The 24,686-nt window shown below is 39.9% G+C and overlaps 1 protein-coding gene across 1 annotated transcript in view; it reads left to right on the top strand.

Annotated features, from left to right (window-relative positions):
- The window catches only part of ankrd13c (ankyrin repeat domain 13C), a 46,154-nt gene extending 22,581 nt beyond the window's left edge, over nt 1–23,573 (top strand). The window contains exons 4-13 of the mRNA XM_036586077.1: nt 6,415–6,500; nt 9,744–9,789; nt 10,911–10,977; nt 13,138–13,282; nt 13,400–13,531; nt 13,637–13,798; nt 18,604–18,683; nt 19,076–19,174; nt 19,390–19,490; nt 20,660–23,573. Coding sequence (XP_036441970.1) covers nt 6,415–6,500; nt 9,744–9,789; nt 10,911–10,977; nt 13,138–13,282; nt 13,400–13,531; nt 13,637–13,798; nt 18,604–18,683; nt 19,076–19,174; nt 19,390–19,490; nt 20,660–20,790 — 1,049 coding nt within the window. The 3' untranslated portion in view covers nt 20,791–23,573. The remainder of the gene's footprint in view (nt 1–6,414; nt 6,501–9,743; nt 9,790–10,910; nt 10,978–13,137; nt 13,283–13,399; nt 13,532–13,636; nt 13,799–18,603; nt 18,684–19,075; nt 19,175–19,389; nt 19,491–20,659) is intronic.
- Nucleotides 23,574–24,686: the final 1,113 nt, after the last annotated feature.

Genomic DNA, 24,686 nt, shown 5'->3' with positions numbered 1-24,686 from the left:
CAGTATCTGATCTTTTTAAAAATGGACTTTAACTTTTTTCTCATTTGTCACATTTCTTATACCTCTAAGCAAGTGTTCACTAACGAGTAGCTGTTTAACAGCCACTGAAATTTGGTCAAATTCAAGAAAAACCTGGATCTCTTGGACACTCATAAGCAGATGGCATATTTGTTGCCTGTAGAAAGGCAGTGAAGATGATGGGCAACAGCTTCAGATTCTGTGTCAGAATCAAATTATTGGCAAAGTAAATCAGCTTGGATAAAGGATTTGTTTTGGTGGAAGTGGACCACGCATAAATGAAAATGGTATAATATTGATATGACAGTATTAATAAACTGGAGCTTTCAAGTAGTACTGGGTGGTACAAGAGTGTATATCATCGTATAATTAAGATCACTGACAGAGTTGCTATATCAGGATGTAGTGTATTTATGTATGCATTATTGTGTATTTATTATTTTCAAATCAAATATCTTTGCATGCTTAAGACAGTACTGGAACTTGGTCGATATTCATACGATCAGTACTGGCTCAGAAGCTATGGAGCCTCGAGACCGCGGCATCTCTTGAAGCAGCTGGCCAAATGAGTCGCCATAGGTGGTGCACACGAAAAGCTGGACGGTCTCCCTGTTAGGCTAATGTCTAACCCCAAAAGAGACTTATCCATCTGCTCCTTTCCTCCTTTGACTCATTAACGCAATACGTTCTGATGTCGGCTCTTTCAACAACAAACTGGGGTAACTTACCTCAAACTTCAGTTTACTCATAGGTGAGAGAAATGGCATGTTGTGCACTGTATGTATTTGGCTTTATCTGTGTCTGTTTATACACTGGTATAATGGTAATGACGAAACTAACAATTTAAGAAGAATTTGATGAACCACTGGCAAGATTTCTTAATCAAACTTGATTTTACAATTTAATTTCTCTGTGAGCAATGATTAGTTGACAGTTTACATGGTGATACATATTTTATATTGTCTTACCGAACTGAGTCGCACCGATTGTGTTAATTTGTAGTTTGTGAAGTGTGAAGTCTTCACCAAGTCCTTAGTTAACACTAGTTTCAAAGTATCCTTTTAAATTTGGTTTTACCACCAATCGTGTATTAACTGGTATAATGCAACAGTAATTCCAGCCACGCAAGCTGATTGGTTGAGAAGCGTTCTAACCGTGCTGATATTTCTCCATAACATCACAGGTTTTTCACGAACACTAACACTCCGCTAAGACGCCGTTGCTAAGCAGTGAGTTTGACAGCTGTAGGAGACGCTCAAGCCATTCGAGCGTTTTTACTTCTTACTTTGTGCACAAACAGGAAATTCTAAGATCACATTTGACCGACAGCCGATTTGGTCAGACTCTGAAGATGAGACGACACTAAATTCCCAAACTGTCATCACCACTGAGCAGCTTTTCAGTCGGCAGCTGTGACAGAAGAACAGCTAAACAACCTGGAATCAGCCAGAAATGAACCGAATACCATTCGCCAAACGTGTAGTCTCATCTTCAGAGTCTGACCAAATCGGACTGAGCAATAAAACTGCCGCAATAAAAAAAACAAAAAAGCTGCTCAGTGGTGATGACAGGTTGGGAATTTAGTGCTAGGAGTTGGAGAACGAACTGCCGGCTGTGCAGAGAGTGAGCGGAGCTCGTTACTCTGACATAGCAACAAGCTGCTTGTTAAGAAACTATAATTTGGCGGAAGGAACTGCTAACATTAATGTTATTTCGCAATAACACACTCCCTCTTGTGTTCTGTTGCTTAAACAACTAACTAATGCACAGATAACAACACATGCTAAACACCATGAGGATAAGTTCAGAACCAATTAATAAAGTAACCCTTTATAATCTCAGTAAGTGACAGACACATAGAGAACGTGAGCAGCGCCAGACTACTTTGAAGAGTTTCCCAGTGTTTTGGATGGCTAATCTCAGTTGGTGGGCAAAGCTGTCTGTGTGATGAAATGAGAGCTGTTTTGGGCGTCTTGTTAGCTGTTGTGGTTTTCTTTCCATTTGCTGCATAAAAACATGTTTTTCCTCTTTTGATTGTTCCACAAGGCCAGCAGCAAGAGCTCAAAACCTCTTACGTAATGTTTTGGATTTGCTTGAAGCCTTTGGTTGAAGTGTGAAGCCTACTGTAAGCAGTTTTTTGGTGCTGTAATGTGAACAAGCTAAATTTTTTAAACCCATCAAACAGGCTGTTATGCTTTTCTTGATGCCAAATGACGTAACCCGTCAGCTCCATGATGACGTCTGCGTACTTCAGTGTCCATTTGTCATTTCTCACATACAACTGCGAGAGACTGTTTTAGTTTATTTAAAGGCAAGGTAGCATGTTAGCATCTCCATAGGTTTCCTAGTGCTACTGATACATACTTTGCCAAAGTGGGTAGGCAATATGACGATATGTTGTCGTGATCAATTATTTTATGGTATGTTTTGATGTATATCAGAGGTTCTGAAGAACTGCATGTATCATAAAAAGACAGATTTAAATCTATTATACAGAGCCTGTGAACAACAACAGTGCATAGTCACTGCCTAAACTGCATAGTAAAGAGTTGACAATTGGATGTCAGCCCATCAGACAATTCCCTTATTTCGTTAATACATTCATGCTCATACTGAAATTTCCTTTTCCACAGCTGTTCTTAAAGCTCTGTTGAGCACAGAATTGAAATTGATCAACTGCTTTTGCCGCAGCGTCTGATCTTATTGCTGTAGGGTACTTTTTTGTACATTTGACCTACTTTAATGAAAAAATGAATGTTTTTCATTTAACTGATAAAACTAGTAAAATGGGCTAATCTCAGCAAAACCTAATCACTGTGTGCTTTATTTGTTTTGAAAAGCTCTGATTGCCTCCTAGTTCCAAACTTTTTCAGTTTTCCTATTAAAAATGTTAAAGTACTTCACATGACAAATAAAAGGAGTTGGAATTACAACAAAAGGTGTCGTCTGATTTCATAGCACATTAAATTCTTGGGGGAATAAGTGGGTTAATTTATTTTTACCAATGTTGCTTTTTTTTTGGTTTGTTTATAGAGACGCAGTGGACTTTTGCCCACAAAAGTATTTAGCTGAAAATGGTCGAAAGTGGAACATTCAATTTTTGCCTGAAAGAGAAAAAAGGCCTAAAGTTTTTAACTGAAACAAAGATTTAAAAATGGCCTTTACCTATATTAAATGGCCTTTCATATCTTTTCCACATAATTTCTGTGGTAATGAAAATGGGAATCAGCGATTAATAACACTGTTCGTGTTATTACACGAACAGTGTTACAATGTGTTCAAACAGATTGAGCAGCAGAGGATCAACAGTTAAAAAATGTCAGCTGTGTGGCACCAGACGATTTACTGTCGATCTCAGACAATTTACTGTGATCATTTTAGTATGTTTGTTTTATGTGAACTGTTTTTATTTGTCTGTGTATTTGATTTCAGTTTTCAACCCTGATTTTTGGTTTGTTTTTTGACAAGCATTTTTGTTCATCACTGTTATTCTTCCTTCTGTTGTGTTGAATCATAAACATAAACATCATTGTAGTATTAAATACTGTGGCATTATTTTGTTTGCAAAACCTCAGAAAAACTACATATAATGCATATTTTTTATTGTGTAGTAATGCTTTTGCCACATTACCTTACCTCTGAATGTCATGTTAAGTCTTTGAATGTGAATAAGTTTGAATGAAAGTAGGCCTGGAAATGGCTCTGTACTGAACATTGTAGCTGGTTTTGTGAAAAGGCCCTGATTTACACACAGTGGTATGGGCTGCACCACAAAGCAACACGCCTGTCTGTTTTGCTTCTTATTGATGAATTCACACTGCAGCTCGCCTCATTTGAGGTCCTGTTTGAGTGGAACAGGCTCAATCTGCTGCTGAGTGATTGATGCCCCATGCATTAAAGGTCCTCATTGTACTTGCAAACAAATGCATTGGGCATTGATCCACCTGCAGTTGTTAACCAAAGGGCTTTGGGTTGTGAAGCTAATATCCCTAGGATTTATTTTTCACCGTCTGCTCTTGGGCACATATGTTTTCACGTGACTTCAGTAGGTCAGTGATGGAGGACCTTGCTTTCTTCTTCTGTACTCTGAAAAAAATATAATACAGTGTTCTGTTTTAAGTGATTCTGTTTATAGAGGACCCCATGCTCTGTACATTTTAGTGGTCTGGTTAAGGGCTTTTTAAGCCCTTTTACTGTTAAGGTGATGGATTATTATTGTTATTATTATTACAGTGCATTAAAAAGCTGTTGGTCTACAGTAGAGGAAACCCCCCCCGATTGAGTTTTTTGAATGTGACGCCGTCTCAAGCAAATTCTCAGCATTTTCTTTTTAGCTTAAGTGTTGTAAAAATATGAAAAGGTAATACTTCATGGTTTCCCACAGGCACCTATTGCTGAATGCTTAAGAAAGCATTAGGCATGTGCTGAGTGCCCCACACTAGGTTCAGTACTAACATGGTTCAATCTACACAATCTCCAGACAAACAAAGCTTATAACGGACATTTGGGTAACCTTTTTCGCTTTGCACGCTGTAGATATACTGTGAATCATTCAGTAAATGTTTCAACGTAATGCCCAACTACTGGATTCCCTTGTTAGCTCATTAGCGTAGCAGTCTGCCGAACTGCTTAGGTTAAGTTTGAGATGTTTTTGTGCCTTTCACTTCATACATACAAAGTTTTTGACCGCAGACATGAAATGGAACATTTTTTTCTATCTCTAAGCTGGGTGGGATGTGAGTTTTCACCTTTCTGAGGGATAAAAAGTGCTCCTCCTTCTGCTGTGCTGTGGCTGCTGTGATTGTTTATAAGCTCCACTCAGAGGAGTCACTGTATCCGAGCTTGAGAGCGCAGCAGGAGTTTGTGAAAGCAGAGCTGCTCTGTGTTAAATCTCAGGAGAAACATCGTATTTGACTAAATTGCAGTGATTGTACAGGGAGATTCACCCGAAAGAGGCCCCGAATATTCTGTAATAACTCTCTTCAGAAATCTGAACAAAATAACGTGCAGTGTGCTCCTCAGTATATGGAGCTTCGAACAAGCCGGGATGCCCCTGTGTCTGAGCGATGAGGTAGGCGCAGACCAGCCGCTGCGGCGTTTAACCTCTGTTTGAAACTTCCGGGTTTTTACCCCCGTACCCCTTCATGTGTCTGGCAGAAAACGGAGATCACTTCCAGCATCGCATGTAATGCAATCGATAACACATACGTCAAGGTATGTAGTGTATTTTTTTTGGTTCAGATTGCTTCATCCTAACGGGAGTTACAACGGAATATTTGGGGCCTCTTTCGAGAGAATCTCCCTGTATTTCAAAGTGTCTATGATAATGTTACCGTGCCTGTTTAATATCCACGGCATACCAGCTTACCAAATGCTAGTGCATGTCTCGCAAGCGTATTATTTTAAGAATGCGTAGAATACAGGTCTAAGCTGAACAGGACTGTGTTGGTGTGTTTCACTTTTGTCTGCTGCTACTCAAACTGTGCTGACCAGAGCAAGAGAGCGACGGGAACAAGCAGCGTTTTTAATACCTGTTTCTCACTTTATCATTCAAATCATTTAATCTTTTGGGGTTTTTTTTCAGGCAAAATTTCCATCCTTTTTCTCTTTCAGCCAAAAAACTGAAAGTGCTGCTTTCAACTATTTTCAGCCAGAAATTTTTGATGGCAGAAAGTATGGAGCATCCTGATCTTAAACAGTCTGTTGTTATAAAATTAAGGCCTGCCCGAGGTGCAGGTTGCAGTGAGGGCAGGCAGTATAGCAATATGACATCTGTCATGATAAATTATTACAGTAGGCTTTTGACCATGCATTCTGGGTATCGCTAGCATTTAAAGGTCACTGACCAACTGCATGTTGGACAAAAACAGATCCAGAAGGGTCTCCGAACTGGCGTAGCTGTTTTAAGGTTTCACCCAGTGCCAGGAATCTAACACAGAATGATATCGGTATGGGCAGATGTTGCTTTATTAATTTATATATATTGGCATCAAACAAATGTTCAAATTTGACCAATATTTTAAACCAATTTTTGATGACACATTTGTTGTACTGTAGAAAAGCAGAGTGCTCAAATGATGTGGCATTAAAATATCTGCTAACCTTCTACAAGTACATTTTTCTGCAATATTAATTTAGGTAGATCTAGTTTTAATATCTTTTAATTACATTTAATTACAAGACTTCTCATATCAGTGCGTTCCTTGTGTAAATTTCAAGTATTTTTTGCCATGTTGCTCGCCCTGGGCTGCGGGATCACAGATTAAGTGTACTTTTAGAGCAACATCCCCAGTGGCAGTGCGAATTAGTCCCACCCTGGGGCCTAATCAGTTTGTGGGAAAGCCTGCGAGCTGTGCAGAGGATGTCTCACCCGAGCGCTTGTCTTTGTGTTTGCAGTCACAGCACTGTTGCGGAAGCTGAAGCAGCAGTCCAGAGAGAGCGTGGAGGACAAGAGGCCTCGCCTGCTCAAAGCCCTTAAAGAGGTAAAGCCCAACAAGCTTCACACTGACGCAATTCAGAAAAATTCCCTGTTGGATATACAGTGCACAACACAGGACTTCAGGTCTACAACCCCTGTAGTGCTAGATGTTTAGCAGGGCAAATATTTGTAGGGAGTAGAGCTGCATGATATAGACAAAATTTAATTTATATTGTTGCATATTACAATTGTGGTTTTACTTTGTAAAACCTCGAAGCACACTAATGATCACTTGATGTCTCCGTTAAAGACAGACCTGCTTTGTTCTTTTGATTCCTTGATTCAACAAATTGTATAGCAAAGTCATTTTGAAGGTTTGAGATAGATGAGGACACTCACAGCTTAAAGCTTAAGGAATTTCCACTGGCCAAAAATTCGGCACAATTAAGTGTACAAGATGTGAACAAAGTAATTCAGAGTGGTTTGATGTGAAATGCTCCATTCTAGAAAAACGTGGTCAGTTTATACTTGGTTTTTCAATTCCTTTGAGCCAAACCACAGCAGAAAATGACGGACTAACAGCAGAAAATGACGGACTAACAGAGCGATCGCACCAGAGTTCATTTTAATCAAACCAAACCTGCTAAGTCTGAACGCACCCTTACAGAGTCAGGATTGTTCACAGTGGTGGTGATGGGAACCATCTGAAGTGTTAAATGCATCTAAAAGCTCCCTCACAGACAGTCATTACGTGAAATGGTATCAGATACAATGCCTGATGCCTGAAGCATGTTTTACCTTATTTATGAGAAAGTTTTAGACTAAAATGTGTGACAGAGAGGAATACGCAGGGTGTTTGAAAGCAAAATAGTCCCAAAGAACACATTTTTTTCCCAGACGTACTGCTTTTTTAACATTATCAACATTGCATAAAAAACTTGTGTTTACTGGTTGTTGAGGACTGTACATAAAATGGTAATATTTACGCTGTACGTATTGCAACCCCTGGTTTCTATCACCACCATTAAAAAACAAACCTTTAAAAGTCACCAAGTTTCTTTTATTGTCAAACAACTCTAAAAGACTTTACTTATCAATGATTGAAATATTCAGAACATTTTAAGGGCTCATTCTGCGATAATCAGTATTGCGAATATTGTGATGGTGTTGAAGAAATTATATATTGTGCAGCCTTAGTAGTGAGTGATTTTGTCAGATAACTTCTCAAGCCCAGTGCAGAACATGTTGGCCTGTCTGAAAGCTTCAGTTTACTCCTCTGTAGTTGTGGGTCCACTCCAGATCCCTCCGAGTAATCTTTTGATGCGTCACACAGACAACCCAAACACTCTGTCTCTGCTGCTTTGCTGCGCTCGGTTACCTTATCCCCTTCCCTCTCTCTCTCACTTTCTCTCTGTGTATCTGTCGGTCTGTCTCGATTATTCAGTCTCAGTGACTGATTTCTTTTTCTTTCTCATTCTTTCTCTCTTTCTTGTCTCTCTGTGACTTTTTCTTTTTCGCTCTCACTTTCACGTTCTCGCTCGCTCTCTCTCCCTCTCATCCACATATACTCAGTCGGATGATTCTCTGTTCAGTAATTATGGTCAGCTGAAAGCTGGCACGGCGGAAGCCTCTCATCATGCAGTGAGCTCTGCGAGTGTTCTCGCTCGCTTAGCGACACAGGAAGTGACTCGTTAAAGAAGCGGGCACAAGTGTCAACTCCACACTTTGTTTAGTAGAGTGGGACGTGTTTAGTGTGCTCAGTACATACCGTCTCCCACTGTACAAGACCAGGGATAATGTTTCTGTTCCTTCTGCTAATCCCAGATGTTTGTCGATCAGCCAAGCAATGTTTGGCATCCGAAGTTTGCTTCTTAAATCTGGAGCTTCGAGGCTAATGTAACAAACACTAGAAGTCAGTAGTCACCCAAATCTTTTCTGTATCTCCTAAAACCACATCCAGGTCTTCATTAAGGTCACACATACTTGTCTGTGTTGTTTAGGACACAGTATGGTTTGCTGTGAACTAGAAAAACGAACAGAACTTCACAGTGTAGCTGGATGCAGTATTTTTTTTATTTTAGAAATCGGGTGCTGTGCCAGATTTTGGCTCCTCTTCACGTGGATGCACAGCATGCATTCTTCTTTTTATAAATAATTGTTAATTCTGAGTTTTTAATATGATGAAATACAGTCAGAAATAGAAACAACAGAAAGCGCTAATGTAATCCAGACCATATATTTGCATGACGCCTGAGGAGAGTCGGGTTTCTGTTGACTTAAACTGTGTCTTACAGACTACATCCACAGGTTTATGGCCTCGCTGAAGACCTGGATACAATTTGAGCAGGTTGAGGGAAGTTCAGTCCTAGAAGTTGGCTGCATTTTTTTTTTTTGCCTCTCACAATCCAAGTAATCCTAAATGCATTTAGTAGAGGGCTGGACTCCGGTTTGACAGTCAATTATACATGATTAGAGAATCTACACATTGAGCTACACGTACTTTCAGGCTCATTGAGTTGTCTTCTTACAGTGGAAGGATGGACAAACACCTGTGGGATTTTTGGATCTGAAGCAAAAGTGGAGCTTGATTTTCTCTCAAAGATGAAAGTGCTGTTTATCTGATGGGGACAGTTTTGGTGGTCTGCCAGGTTTTAGATGGTTATTAGGAGGAGAGAGTTTTGAGGATGTATTTATGGAAAAGATTTCTGTGACTATTGACTTCTAAGGTTTCTTAGCAGTGTTAGCGTCACAGCTCCACTGCTAAAGAAGTAAAATTTGGACACCAGACACGTCTTGGCTCATTGACTACATTTCGAGCTGTAGGAAAATTGTGTAAACTTTGTTTTTGGCTGAGCCGCCGCAGTAAATGCTGGTATTCAACCTCGAGGAAGTACGAGGCAAATTGCAGGCTGGTCTTGTCGCATCTCCTGCCTGGGTGCCACAGCGAGATGGGTCATTTGAAGGCCAGCTATGTTTTTTATCAGCCAGATAGAGGGTTGGTTTTTATGAGGGAGGAAAACTGTATCCGCCTCCTCCCTGAGGATTATTTATACAGCATTCAAACGGATGAAATATTTCTGAGGTCAATCTCTGGGTCCTTGGTCCTCCGCAAACAAACAAGCACAAGGCCTGATTTACAGATAAGTTTAGCCATTTGAATGGCAAAGGATGGGTGGGGGAGTCATGGCCTTTCTGAATGAGCATGCATACAATTTTAAGAGTTAACATAGAAACAGCTGATGTAGACAACTGATTTTAAGCCTTCGTCTCATGTAGCAGTTAGTGGTGAATCTCTCGTGTTTTTCAGCTCGGGGACTTCTACTTGGAGCTTCACTGGGATTTTCAAAGCTGGGGTAAGTTCACATTTATTTATGGAGTCCTGGATCTTAGATGTTGGCCCTGGTAAAAAGAAAGCCACATAATAACTGCAGTGTATATATAGCTTTACGACATAATAACACACTCTGACTTTTAGCACAGGCGGCAGCAGTAGCTTAGCAGAGGTTTTGGCAGGGCAGCAGTTAGCTGTATTAGTTGATGAGGAAAATGCAGCATCAGGGAGCAGGATTACATCAGCACGGCCAGCAGCGGCCAGCTGGACTCGAAAAGGGGCAGAGAGAGGGATGGGTGGGAAAGAGAGGAGTGACCATTTAAAACGCTGAGTTAACCATTCTGAGGGAGTGGCCTCTGTGAGGCAGAAGAACCTTGCTCCCCCTGTTGGTTAACCCGCACCACTGCAGCTGTAGAGGAAAGCTTTGCTCCTGTTATTTTTCATACATATCTTTTAGTTTAGGTTTGTCTGTTTTGGTGGCCTGTTTTCTGTACTTTATTTTGTACATTATTATTTATAATTTATTTTTTTTTTATTTTATGCAATCATATCAGTGGATAGATGCATGTGCCCCCCTTTACCCTTACCCTTTTTAAATGTAATTCCCAGTCAGAATGGGCATTAAGTACAGGTTATTCATCTTTCAGCATCAGTAAAAAAGCAGGAAACATATTTAATATTAAATTATACAGATGCATCAACAACTAAATATATTATCATTTTCAGGATTTAGTTTGTCCAGCCTTTTGTCTTTATTACAGCGGTTATTCATTTCGGAAGACTTGCTTTCAGTTTTTCAACAGGAAAATGTTTCACATCTGTAAAGTTCAGTCTTACAGGTGGGTTGCATTTTCTGCTGCTCACAGTTGATCCCAAAAGCATTCAATGATGTGGACAGTCCATTGTTCTCAGCTTCACATCCTTTCAGACTCATAGTGTTGAGTCTTCTTGCAACGTAAGGATGGACGGAAAAAGATCTGAAGCATTTAAGCATTTTTGAGGCTTTTATGTGACTGCTGATGTGATTTCCAGATTTTTCCAAAGTTCAGTCATGCTAGTCATTACTATGTATAACTAGATTTAGAGAGAGCTGATAAAGCTTTGCATTGTTTCTGTTTTCTATATTTTTTTTTCTCCCAACAGTGCCTTTACTATCTAGAATTTTGCCCTCTGATGCTTGCAAGATCTACAAGCAGGGAATCAATATCAGGTAAGTTCTGTCTGATGGAGAAATGCTGTTTGGTTTTCTAAAGGGATGTAAAGAAGACTTGTTAAGAGTTCTGAAGTTGTTTGCCTTCTTTTAAAAAATATTGTAGTGTAAAATTGCACACACTGCCGCTCCAGCTGAAAAACTGTGCTGATTTGGTAAAGCAGAGTCTGTTTTAGTCTAGTTTTTTGTTTTAGTAAGTAGCAGTCAGCCGTTGAGCGTGTGCCCCTGTACTGCGGTGCAATTTACTGCCACTGACTCACTCAGATAAGGGTAATCTGATCTCATAAAACGCCCTGCTGTTGGCATTCATCAGCATTTGGAAATATGGGTCATGGAATCACTGGAAGAGGCTGTTAGGATCTGTAGAGTAGCCTGTATTTGGCCTGATAAACAGCCTGGCTCCAGCCTGACTAATGACAAGTGCTGTTAACTAGAGTGTGAAATCACTGTTTGCGCTGAAGTGGGCGGAAGTGGAAAATTACTCAGCATGCTCATCTTTTCCCCATGACGCCCCTCTGCAAATGATGACGCCATAATGAGGTGGACTGGGGCTTCCTCTGTGTGTGGGTCCAAGAAGGAAAAAAAAACAAACAAACCAATGAAAAAAAGGGGGCTGGTTAAATGGCTTGTATCCTACATTTTTCTGGTTTTAATATTTGCCTTGAGGTCCTTGTGTGGCATTTGTGTGGTTTCTGTACCAAAAACATTCATTTATTTTTATATGTCTTTTTTGTCTATTAGAATCAAGCGGGTCGTCGTCGTCGTCGTCGTCGTCGTCGTCGTCGTCCTTGTCCTTTGAAGACTGATATATGTTAACAATCTCTGTTCTGATAGACTACCATGTAATGCGCTTCCTTCAAAAGGCAGTGAAGGCTGAATCATACCTTATAAATGGCACAAATGATGGGTGGAGCCAAAAAACTGTAGGCTGGATAGGAGGATATATGTGAATGTCTTGGTTTTCTTGACATTACAAAAACAAATGAGTTCAGAACAGGTTGTTTTTGCAGATTAGTTTTCATATATGGAGTGAATTGTTACATACTATATCAATATCAGAATAGTTTATCATATTGGTATCGGTGGATAATATAAAAAAAGAAGTGTCATTGGAGCAATGCTGAGATTTGACAGATAATTAAAACCGAAGAGCTTAGCCTAAACACGAATGGGAACCCTCATGAGAGAAAAGGAACTTTCTGCCAGCATTATATGGGTCATATCCAGCAAACTGGTCTAAGTACACACAGTCTCTTGTCAATGTGTAATTTTGTCACACTCAAAACATACTCTTCAAACAGATTAGTGGTCTTCACAGGCGTGAAATTGAAGCCCGAACCCGACCCATAACTGCGACTTTGAGATCTGACCCGACCAAGCCCTACTGGTACCGCCAACTTTGAAACCCCAAATCGATCCAAACCCACTCAAAGGCTGTATATCAGTATAGGACTTTACACTTCACTTACATGCACTAAGGGAAAAAAAAATACCCTCGACTCATTAAAGTAATGACAGAACAGAAGGGCTGTATTTTGACAGATGTAAGAAATGCATCTGATTAAAGTGGAAGACTGTCTGTTCTGCCAAACAGATGACCACAAAAAACACTTCAAATATTGTTTTTAAGGTTGATTTTGAAAGTATTAGAAGCCTGTAAAATGCAGTTTGGGACAGCCCTAATTTCCACTGACCACCCTAGCAGATCTGTTAATCATTTAGAGCTTTTATTTGCTATCGAATGAGGACAGTTTGGCCTTTTGATGGATTCTTTTTCTCTTGACAGCTCCAGGATATCAAATCTCACTTGAATACATTCTAGAGATGCAGAAACAGATTATGCCAAGCAGGAATGTTACTGTGGTAATGATTTCATGATGGAGAAACTGGTGTTGCTTTGTGTGAAACAAAACCTGGTCTCTTTCTTTTGGTTTCTTTATTGTTGTGCAGCAATTTGTGCCCCTGCTTGGAAGAACGTGTTTTTATTCAGAAGGCAGACACCTAGATTTCAGTGATACTTTTTGATCATCTTTCCTCATGTTTTTTTTTCTTCATATGGTCTAGAGATAAAAAGATCACCCAGTATATCATTATATTACATGTGTAGTTTGATCTCTCTCTCTCTCTCTCTCTCTCTCTCTCTCTCTCTGTCTCTGTCAGGTTGGACACTACTCTCATCGATTTCACAGACATGAAATGCCAGAGAGGAGACCTGAGTTTCATCTTTAACGGTGATGCCATCCCCTCTGAGTCCTTTGTGGTGCTGGACAATGAGCAGAAAGTGTACCAGCGAATACACCATGAGGTCAGTGAGTGCTGTTGATTTACACTGATCAGTCAGCAGCAGTGTTATGATCCTCAAGCCAGGTTTGTGGTGCTGTGTTGCACTTCTCATTTCGATTGTTTTTTTTTTTTGCTTTAGGAGTCTGAGATGGAGACGGAGGAAGAAGTGGACATTTTGATGAGCAGCGACATTTACTCTGCCACTCTCTCAACTAAATCCATCACCTTCTCCCGAGCGCAGACTGGCTGGCTCTTCCGCGAGGACAAAACGGTGAGTTTTTATGAAGTGGGGAGAAATACATCTTACTTAAGCTAGTGCATTTTAGAGAGGAAATTACTTTCTGGTCACTTATGAAAGGAAATTGACCCCCTGCAGGAACGAGTTGGGAATTTTCTAGCTGATTTCTACTTGGTCAATGGCCTCGTTCTGGAGTCTAGGAAACGGCGGGAGCACTTGAGCGAGGAAGATATTCTGAGGAACAAGGCCATCATGGAGAGCCTCAGCAAAGGAGGGAACCTCATCGAGCAGAACTTTGAGGTGAGAGGCGTAGCGGGCTAGGACTAGGGATGGAATAATTAATAGACAAACTTTATTTCGTTATTTGTTGTGTTTATCTAGATGAAAATCTGTGTATCTGCATTTGGCTGATATCAGAAGAAAATGCTGGATTTAATATCGGAGGAGCAAAGAGTAAATGCAATTGTCACAAATCTAGCTTTAAATAGGATAGAATTGCATATAGCGCCAGAAAATGTACAGTGAATTAAAGTCACATTTATAAGAGCAACCACATGAAAATGTGATAACAGTGAAGGTGAAAGAGCAGAGTGCTTGAATAGTTTGAATGTAGTATGTGAACAATCTAAACAAATATTTCTATATAAAATGTTCATTTTAAAGCCTAGTATGTTTTGAAAAACAAAAAAAAAACATCAGAATGGTAATGGCTGATATGCAAGGTTTTAGTGTCAGTATTGGCATTGGAAAAGGAAAAAGTGGGAACATTGTATTTGTTTTTAAAAAAAATCTATATTCTTTTTTCTACTAAGCACTAATTAAGTGTCTTAACGCAAACATCACAGCTGATATTTGGTTGCTGGAGATAATCACAGCTATGATGTTCTTTTGGACAATATTTTAAAGTTTAGCCAGTTTGCAGTCAGTGCTCCACCTCCTCTCAAAGCCAGCGCTTGATTTCATACACTGAAGCTCATTCAGCATTTGCACTCAAATCTCTGCCTGCAATTCTGCAATTTTTTATTTTTTTTTAACACAACTTTAAAGGTTATTATGTAACTTCTTGTTTCATGAACGGATGCTAATTTCAGGCTTTAATTGAAAACACAAAGTAATATTATGAAGATACGAAAGCCAATCTCGGGCACAGCATGTTAAACTTGGGCTACCTCTGTTTTATTCTTGATTTAATAAACAAAAATGTTTGTTGTGCATAAAGGTGTGCCATGTCCTAAAAATGTTGCTTATAATTTAAACAATATCTACCGACATTGGTTGCACATGTTTATTCAAACAGTGGTTTTTGGGAACACTCAGTCTTCTAACAATGGTTTAACGAAGCTTACCAATGTAGTTAGACAGCTAAGCTTTTGGGAAATGCACCCCAGATTGTGTGGTTAGAACGAACTGTTATCATTTTTAGCGTAATGTTCATTGAAAATATCAATAGGAGTCCTAATTAGTCCATTAATCACATAATATTTGATTGTCAGGTTTGAGATAATCACAAGCTGTAGCCCTAGTTTCAGTGCAAAATCCCTCGGTCCTGTGGTTTCATAGCTTAAAGCAGCACCATGGAAACAGTGTGTGATTTCCACCTCCATGTCTAATGGCACTTTCACACAAAGAGGTCCCAGCCAATCACTGCACTGATCCAGTGCTAATGATGTGTCAGTGTCAAAGAGGAGAGAAAATGAACAGTTGCCTTCAAAGAACACTCAGCTCAGAGAGAACAGGCTGAAACACCAGCTCTTCTGTAGACGTCAGTACATTCCTGTACATACACAAAGACTGACCTCTAAGTTGTATTAGGTGTGTTAAGTGAAATACGTTTACGCTGTGCTGCCAAACAGACCGAATAATCTAAAACTTCCTGCAGAGAAAAGCCTGGAGTTACCTGCATTTATTACTGAGGTTTGTATTGTAGCTTGCGCACTACTGACATCATTGGTCATGTTTTACTTATTCACTTGATCACTGCATTCCTGTAAAAGGTTTTTTTTGTTTTTTCTTTGTCTGTTCTCTTGTAACTGAGGAGACTTTTCCTCTTTTGGTTCTGCTTTGGGCTTTTTAGTGTTGTGTAACTGAAGCGCTTGGTCAGCTTTGAGCAGGGTCAAACTGGTCAAGTGCCAGGCCAATGGCTATTTCATGAAGCAAGATAGTGCCGTTGGCCAGATAAGGCAAAAATCACAACTCTGACAGGAGAAGTAGTGGAGATTTTCATTTCTTTTGGATTTGTCTTAGTGTGTTTGAGCTGTGTTTTTTTTCCACATCTTTTTGATTAAAATATGCTTAGAATTTTAGTCTATTTTTAGTAATGTGGATTAACTTTAGTCTGTTTTTTACTCTGACTAAAATGGCAAAAAGATTGTCAGTGCAAACATCACCATTTAGGTGGGTGTTTACATCAGGCATGCGCATAGAGACCCCAGAGAGCTCCGGCTTGCTGTTTAAAGGGATAATGGTCTGGGGCTGTTTTTCAGGGTTTGGGCTGGACCCCTTGCTTCCAGTGAAGGGTAATGTTAATACTACAGCATACATTTTAGACAATTATATGCTTCCAACTTGGTAGCAGCAGGTTGAGGAAGGCCGTTTCCTGTTCCAACATGACTGTCCCCCTGTGCACAAAGCAAGGTCAATAAAGACATGGTATGACGAGTTTAGTGTGGAGGAACTCCAGTGGCCTGCACTGAGCCCTGACCTCAACCCCACTGAACACCTTTGGGATGAACTGGATCATCTATTCTGAGCCAGGCGTTCTCCAATATCAGTGCCTGACCTCACAAAAGCTCTTTAGCCTGAAAAGGCACAAATTCCCACAGACACACTCCAAAATCTTCCCTAAAGAGTGGAGACTGCTATAGCCACATATTGGGCTAACTCTATATCAACGCCCATGATTTTGGAATAGTGTTCCAGCCTGCTAATATAGGTATGATGGTCAGGTGTCCACATAAATAGCATAGTGTTAAACCCAGTGTGGGAAGGAGGTGATCAGACAATACTGCTGGCTTGGTGCTTAAAAAGTATTATAAAACAGATAGTTCCGGTCCTAAACTCCTAAAGTAGTTACGGTATGATTCACTGTAAAACGGCGGTATGAAACTCTAAAAACATCACTTGAATGGATTCAAGTATTCAAACGTTCGTGTTTCAGTTAAAAGTCACGTCAAAACCCAGACTGAACCCCAAATGGCTCCATACCCCCTAAATAGTGTGCTCGCTATGAAGATTGAGAAATTCTAGCTTCTACAGCCAAACAGTGCATCATTCATCGAGTGTGAATGTGGCTGAGTCCCAAATGACTATTTCTTAGCTTTATTTTACACCGTGGGGCGCAGGATCCAGTATTTAAACTCCTACGCAGTGCACTATGTAGGGAGTTTTAGGAATTCCGCTTTGCGTCATAAAACATCCTTCCTGTGATAAAATCGCAGTAATCCATGGTCTCTTGTGGCTTATTGCTTTATAATTGTTGCGACGTTTCCGCTGTTGATCTTTCTGTTCATGATACCAAGTAACAAAAAGGGTCTCTGTGTCACTGTGCTAGTCACTGTGCTGGTCTAACATCTGATCTGGCTTGTCCATATCTCAGTGTTTTAATTGACTGAAATGAAAACACTGACTGAAATGTTCTTCCTTGAACTTCAGGCTGTTGATAGTAACTGATTGTAAAATTGTTTAGACTTTCTTTGCTAAAACTGCTGAGAATGCTGCTCTGGTCACACCAGCATCTACACTGAAGAGCCCTTAACACTTCAAATGAACCAGGCAGCTGAAAGCCAACCTAAAACTGAAGCTTAGCCTTTAGAGCACAACTCTAAAACTACAGAGAGAGCTGGAGGGGTGATGATCATGCAGCCAGTGATGAGTGTTCAGTCTTCATGAAGAATCCACACACTTTAGCACACACTGCTTCCATTTTCATCAGCAGCATGTGATGAGGTCTACAGGGTGCGCAGTCTCACCAGAGGGGAGCCGGGAGCAGCAGACTCATTCAATTGCCTTCACTTCACTGCAGCTGAACTTTCCAAAAATACAGAACAAGCTCAGAAGGTGACGAAGAGCCGCGCCGAGCCGCGCCAATCCCCATCGCTGCCATTATTAAACCAGATTCAGGCCACATAGAACATTCAGCTCCTCACGATCTATAAAGAACAAAAACAGCACCACTGAAAACCGTTAAGCTTATTTAACATTAGTTTATACATTTTTCTTCTACCTTAGTAGAAATGTGTGTGCATAACTGGCAATAATTCACTTTCTGTATGAAAACATGAATATTTATAACTGCCTGTTATAAACCCAGCATGACAGCTGCTATTACAGTCATAGCAGGTTAATATAGTTTCTTGTTATTAATGATGGTTCTCTCTCTCTCTCTCTTTCTCTCTCCTTTCTTTCTCTCTCTCTTTTTCTTTCTTTCTTTCTCTCTCTTTCTTTCTCTCTCTTTCTCTTTCTTTCTCTCTCTCTCTTTCTTTCTTTCTCTCTCTTTCTTTCTGTCTTTCTCTCCTTTCTTTTTCTCTCGTTCTTTCTCTCCTTTCTTTCTCTCTCTCTTTCTTTTTCTTTCTTTCTCTCTCCTTTCTTTCTCTCTCTCTCTCTCTCACACACTTTTTCTTCAACTCTTCTCTCCCTTTCTTTTTGCTTTTTCTCTCTTTATTTCTCCTGTTTTTGTCTCTCAACTTCTTTCTTTTTTCTGTCTTTTTTTCTTCTGTTCATTGCTTGTTTTTTTTCTCTCATTCTGTTTTTGGTCTTCTTTTCTATCACTATTTTTTTTTTCATCCTTATCTTTTTTTTCTTTCTCTTTCTTTCGTTTCTTTCTCTTTTTCTTTCATCCTCACTCTCTTTATCTCTCATTCTTTTCTCTCTTTCTTTTTTCTCCCTCTGTCTCTCTTATGCTCTCTGTCTCGCTGCTCTCTTTCTCATCCTCTCTTTCGTCTATCTGCTCTGTCTCTCTATCTCCTGTCTCTTATTTGCTCTTTCATCTCTCTCTCTCTCTCTCTCTCTCTCTCTCTCTCTCTCTCACCCTCTCCCTCTCTCCCTCTCTCACCCTCTTGTTCTCTCTTGACTCCATCTGTCTGTCTCTCTCTATCTGACCCATGTAGCCGGTGAGACGCCAGTCCCTGACCGCTCCCACTCCGAACACTATTTCCTGGGAGGAATACATCACAGCTGAGACGGGGAAGTACGTCTGATGCAGCTTTTTGCTTTGAATTATCTCTGAAAAAATCAGTGTTATATTGATTTAACTGGTAGCCATAATGGAGTCACAGAGTGCTGAAGTGTTAATGTGGCCTTTTTAGAACTTTCTCTTTTTCACTCATGGCTCATGTCTTACATCTCATTTACAGGGATAGACATTATATTTTTAATAACCAAATGTAAGCTTGGCATTCTCCAGTTTTCCTAATTGCCACTGATGGCTGACAGCTGAGGATCCTCTTAATCTGCAGCACTTTTCCCCAGTAACCCATTTCAGCCCAGCAGGTTTCTGTGGCAACACCACATTACCTGTCGTACCTGCTTTTTGTATGGTTTAGTAGTTTGCTAACTGCTACTGATGGCTCTTTCTTTCAGGGCACCCCATCTTGGCAGAGAGCTGGTTTGCAAAGAGAGCAAGAAAAACTTCAAAGCAACTGTAGCCATGAGTCAAGACTTCCCTCTGGGCATTGAGTCGTAAGTAGCCTTATTTTTTTTGTCAATGCTTGTTAAAAAGAAGCTTTTCAGAAAAAAAATTACCTTTTCTCCCAGTCTCCTGTCATGTGACAGCTTTTAAGTCGAGGGTTTGCACTCAAGTGCTGTTTGTTTAGAGACCTTGAGCGTCTGGTTGGTCAGTACAGTTTCTTTGTGTGGGTGACTTGATTGATTTGGGTCGCTCTGTCTGTTCACAGGTTATTAAATGTTTTGGAAGTGATTGCACCCTTCAAGCACTTTAACAAACTCAGAGAATTTGTTCAGATGAAGCTCCCACCAGGCTTTCCTGTGAAACTAGGTAAGATGATACAGCATTCAGTTGGGGTTATGGGTAGGACTGATTAATTGCAATTATTTACATTTTTGTTCATGTATTTGTGAACAAAAGTGAAATTTTAAAGCATGACCACTACAATTTTATAAAAAATAAAAGGAATCTGCTGTAACTTCTAGAGCAAGAGACTACAATCATGGAAAACCATTGAATGAACACATTATATGTTTGAATGTGATATGTACACTCATTGGTTGGAACATGCAGCCACTGTTGAAACTTCACTCTGTGGAAGATTGTCTTGTTTTAGTTCATGCGTTTCACTGAATTAATATAAAATTACTGTGTTACTGAGCAAAAATATATTGTGACAATGCTTGTTCAGGTATTCACTTCACTTGTTCAGAATGCTCTCCAGGTAGATTTTTTTTTTTTTCCCAGTTGAAAATTGGGGCTTTTGGAACATCCTATTTCATTTATTTCATTTTTCCATTTAATTTCCATTTCCTTTTTTTTGCTTTCTTTCTTTCTCTTTCCTTTCTTTTCTTTTTTCTTTCTTGTATTTTCTTCTGTCTTGTCATTTGTTCACTCTCTCGAATGCTTTCTATCCTCTTTGTTTTTCTGTTTCCTCTCTTTTCCTCTGCATCGTGCTGTTCTGTCACTCTCTCACACACTCTCTTGCTCTCTCTAGCTCTCCCATGCTCTTTCTTGTTTCTTTCCTTTGCCTAATTCCTTTCTTTCTTTACTCTCTTCTTTTTCTTGTCTTGATTTTTTTTCTTCTCTCACTTTCATTCTTTTACTCTCTTGCTTTTTTCATCTTTCTATCTGTCATTCTCTTTCCTTCTTTTTCCCCACTCATGCTCTTTCCTCCTTCATTCTTGCTTTTTCCTTCTCTTTATCTCTTGCTGTCATTCTTAAACACACCCAAACATTCTCTTTTCTTCCCCTTTTCTTTCTTTTTCTTCTTTCTTTGTATCTCTCACTCTTGTTAACTCACTCTCCTCTTCCTCACTATTTCTTTTTTTCCCTCTTTAATTCTTTCTCCCTCTCATTCTCTTTTGTTTCCCCATCTTTCCTCACTCTTTTTTTCCTTTTTTTTCTCTTCTTACTCTCGCCCTTTCATTTTTCCATTTCAGCTGTGCAGAAGTAAAACTAAAACAAAATGCTTTTTTTCCACCTCTTCTCTTTTTCAGACATCCCTGTGTTTCCCACCATCACAGCGACTGTGACGTTTCAGGAGTTTCGCTATGATGAATTTGAGGAGTCCATTTTCACCATCCCTAACGACTACAAAGAGGATCCCAGTCGCTTCCCAGACCTCTGATCTATCGCGTTCACTCTCTTCACTTCTCTCTCTCTCCCTTTCTCTCTCCTTTCTTCTTTCCCACCATCATGCCAGATCCAACTCTCCCTCTAAGGGGAATGACGACTGTCTCACTTGGCTGAGCTTCGATATGAGAAGCTTCTCCAGGAGTGGAAGAGTCACGCTGGGTTTTGTAAGCGCAGACAAAACAACATTGTGACAGTCCTGTACGTGATATTGGTATAAAGGGATCGTGCTGAACTGACATAGTAACACTCTGAACAAAGCTGTCTATGGAACCTCTACATGTTGACTAAAAGCTTTGTCGAAGCTAATAGAGTAGCTTGGAGCTGGAAGGAGCTGGCCAGAGCACCATCCTAATGCACTACATCGTGAAGCACTGTGCGGCGTTCTAAATGCTCAGAACAACAACAGTGGAGGCTCCAGTGTAGCTCTTTGTACTTACAGACATTGATACTGCGTCTGAAACACAATGCCGTGAAGGTGAAAGTCCTCCGGGGTACGTGGCAGGAAATGTGGCATTACGAGTTCTGTATTTATGTAAGCCTTGTTTTCGTATAACTTTGTAAAAAACAGACTGTGTTACAAACTTGTACTCTTCACATAAAGGAAAATTAATAGAGGTGCGGGTGAACATCTGGGGCGAAATATAAGTTACTTGTATATGATTTGCGTTGTATGAAACCTTTCACAAAATGTAATCGGTATGATCTTTCTGCAAAAAAGCCTTTTTTTGTGCGAGATTGTAAATACTTCTAATTGAAGTTCTTTTGGTAAATTGACCTTCCGTGCTCCGCCCATAAATGCCTTCTTTCGAGGCAGTGTTGCTAGGTTGGACAAGCTTTACAGGACACTGTGAAAAATCCTATTCAACCGAAATTTCGACATACGGAAATTTAGTGCTATTGATCGATTATATTTATTTGCATACATGTAAAAGGTACCACTGTTAGGATAGATGGGGTATAATTTATTGTGTGATCAAGATTTCAGAAAAATGTATTCAGAGTTGAATGACATGAAAAGGTTCATTGTAGAGAAACTCAGACACAGATTTCTTTACAGTGGTGGTGATAGGAACCAGGTGTCGCATAGCCAAAAGTGTTTTCTATTGGTACTGTTGTTTTTAACCAATTTATAATTCCACCAGCTAGCAACCCCAATCACACGATGGTACGATTTCTGGGAACACACCATCACTGGATAGCTGACTGGCCAGACTGTTACGTTAGCTAACAGACACGAGTGCTGGTATTGCTTTGAGTGATGGGGCTGGGGGAGGACCATCCTACCCACCCAGTTATACTCTGTTGAGCCCAGAACCAAATGGAGCACTCGCAGTCCTGCAGTCCTGCAGTCCACAATTGCAGGTGCACACGAGGCCATAGTAAAGAGGTGTCCAGTCCTGGTCCAGGAGATCTACCTCCCTGTAGAGTTTAGCTCCAACCCTAATCTAACACACCTGATTTAGGTAATGAAGACCTTTTATCTGCATCTGAATACTAGAGCCAGGTGTTTGGATCTGAACTCTGCAGGGTAGATCTCCAGGACCAGGCTTGTCACTGGGTGTCCCATTTCTCACTTTGGTGATCAAAGGGGTGCTCACTAGCGCCCTCTGTGCGGCCTTTGGCTAGGACAGTGCAGATTCAGCAGTGGCTTTGGAACACAAAGTCTCAGCAACAGATTTTAGCACAATGTCAGATTTGTTATCGTTCACAATTAGCCACAGTGTCATGGTTAAATAGGATTCTCCAACCTTGCAGCTGTTGCTATGAGAGAACACGTTTGTGGGCAGAGCATGGACAGGTCAGTTGTCCTTTTAGACTGGGCTGTTCTGGCAACAAATATTTTCTCCCTTCATGCAAATGCTTCTGTTATTCCACCATTCCTGCGTTTTGTATCTCCTCACATTAGTTATTTCTCTTTTACTGTTTTGATCTCCACTGCATGGGACCACCCGAGTTCCCTGAAGAGCACAGGCCTATTTTACAATCCCTCACTTGGTCAACAACTTTGAAGACTCTCTTGGTACCCCTCTTGTTGCATATTTGGCCCAGATGTGGGCACTCCTTTGTAAATGTAATGTACAGTTTGAGATGGACTTCAGAGTTTTGTTTAGAACTTGCATTGGCTGGACACCAGTCTGTGGATGCACATACTATTTCTCAATGATTTATTTTCTTTATTACCACCTTGATAGATGGATGTAGATATATACATATATATATACAACACTTTCCAGTTTAGAATAAATGACATGTATACTGACGGACATACGTTAAGATAGTAAAGTGTGAATAGCTCAAATGATCCAGACGGGAATTCCGAAGCTGGACGTTTTGTATGGATTCTTTTGCTGTGTGCAGCAGAAGACGAAGTAAAAGGAACTGGTCAAATTTGCACCAGCAAACGTCACGTTTGAATGGTTCAGAATAGAAATATTTTATTTATGTAACCCTCATTCTTTCCTCTTTGTGTGTGGTTTTGTTTTGTTTTTAAATCTACACTGGATTTTGACCTCCAAGCGGTCGAAGGTTTTAATATGCTTCCAAGCTACACTACTGGTTAGTGCAGCGAACAGATGTACGCTTTGTTTTTCCTTTTTGTAACCAACCAGCTTCAGGTCTTCGTTTTGTGAGTTTTCTCTAGTTTTTAGTTTCACGCCTTGAACTCTGGGCCTGGTTTTCACCTGAACACAGATAAACCAGTTGTACAGCAAGAACCTTGTATGCCACAATTTTTTCATGAGGAATTGTACTTAATAAAATGTCAGCGTACCAAAATGCAGTGCTTTTGATGGTGTTTCCAGCTGCAAAGTGTCATGAAGTGTCAGTTTTCTTTGAAATGAACGGGCGAAAGTTTGAGAGTGGGGGATGTCAAAGAAGAATTCCACTGACTTTTACAGGTCCTGTGTAATTCCATCATTGAGATGTAATCAAACTATTTGGATTTTAGGTTTTCTTTGGGTTCTGTTTTTTTTCCCCCCTTAGAATGAACTAATTCTATGCTGTAAATGGATTTAAAAACATGTAGGTCAAAACCTTATGATAAAACTACCAGTTTCAAGTAATAACTCTCACGTACCTTTTTAGAGGCATTAAAAGGGAATTCCACTTATTCTTCAAAACCTCTGCATAATTCAATCATTGAGGTGTAAACAAAGTCAGAGTGGTTTGATTTGAAATGCTCAGTTATTGAAAAATGCAGTGTTGGTAACAGGAACCAGACATCCGGAGTGTTTAATGCCTCTAAAACCTCCCACCCAATAAGTTATTATAGGAAATGGTTAAAAATTCACTAACTTGATGGCTGAGGCACCTTTTTTTTTTGTTTGTTTTTAAATAAAGTAGCCTTAAACATATTTTTAAAATCCATTCATGGTGGAGAGGTACATGCAGGACATTGCAAATCAAAAGAATACCATTTACTACCATTCACAATACATATCGTCGCTGTCCAATGAAAAACGTATCTCCATTTTTTTTGTGATTTTTACTTTTCTGCATCATTTGAGCTCAGCATCTGCTCTTTACACTGTGTGAAAAATTTAATGTAGAAATAGAAATGCTCCAAAATTGCTTATAATAAAAAATCTTTCCATTAGCTTACCTTGAAAGTAAAACGTTTTTTCTCTCTCCTGTAAAGTTACTATTTTGGAGATACTTGTTTTTCTTTGGACAGCGATGATATACAAACTATATAAAATGGCTGTATTTGTGTTGTAGACATTGTGACCCCCCCGTTTCCCATCACTGTAAAGTAATGTAAGATGGTGAGTTTCTCTAAAATGCTGGTAATGCTGTGCTGCTCTTAGACTGGTCATAGATAGGCAGCCATATAAATTCATAATTTAAAATCAATAAAGAACAACATACAATGCTGTGAAAAAGTATTTG

This window comes from Colossoma macropomum, unplaced genomic scaffold, assembly GCF_904425465.1.
Source record: "Colossoma macropomum unplaced genomic scaffold, Colossoma_macropomum, whole genome shotgun sequence".
In the NCBI taxonomy this organism is placed as follows: domain Eukaryota; kingdom Metazoa; phylum Chordata; class Actinopteri; order Characiformes; family Serrasalmidae; genus Colossoma; species Colossoma macropomum.
This window is presented reverse-complemented; position numbering and strand designations above follow the sequence as displayed.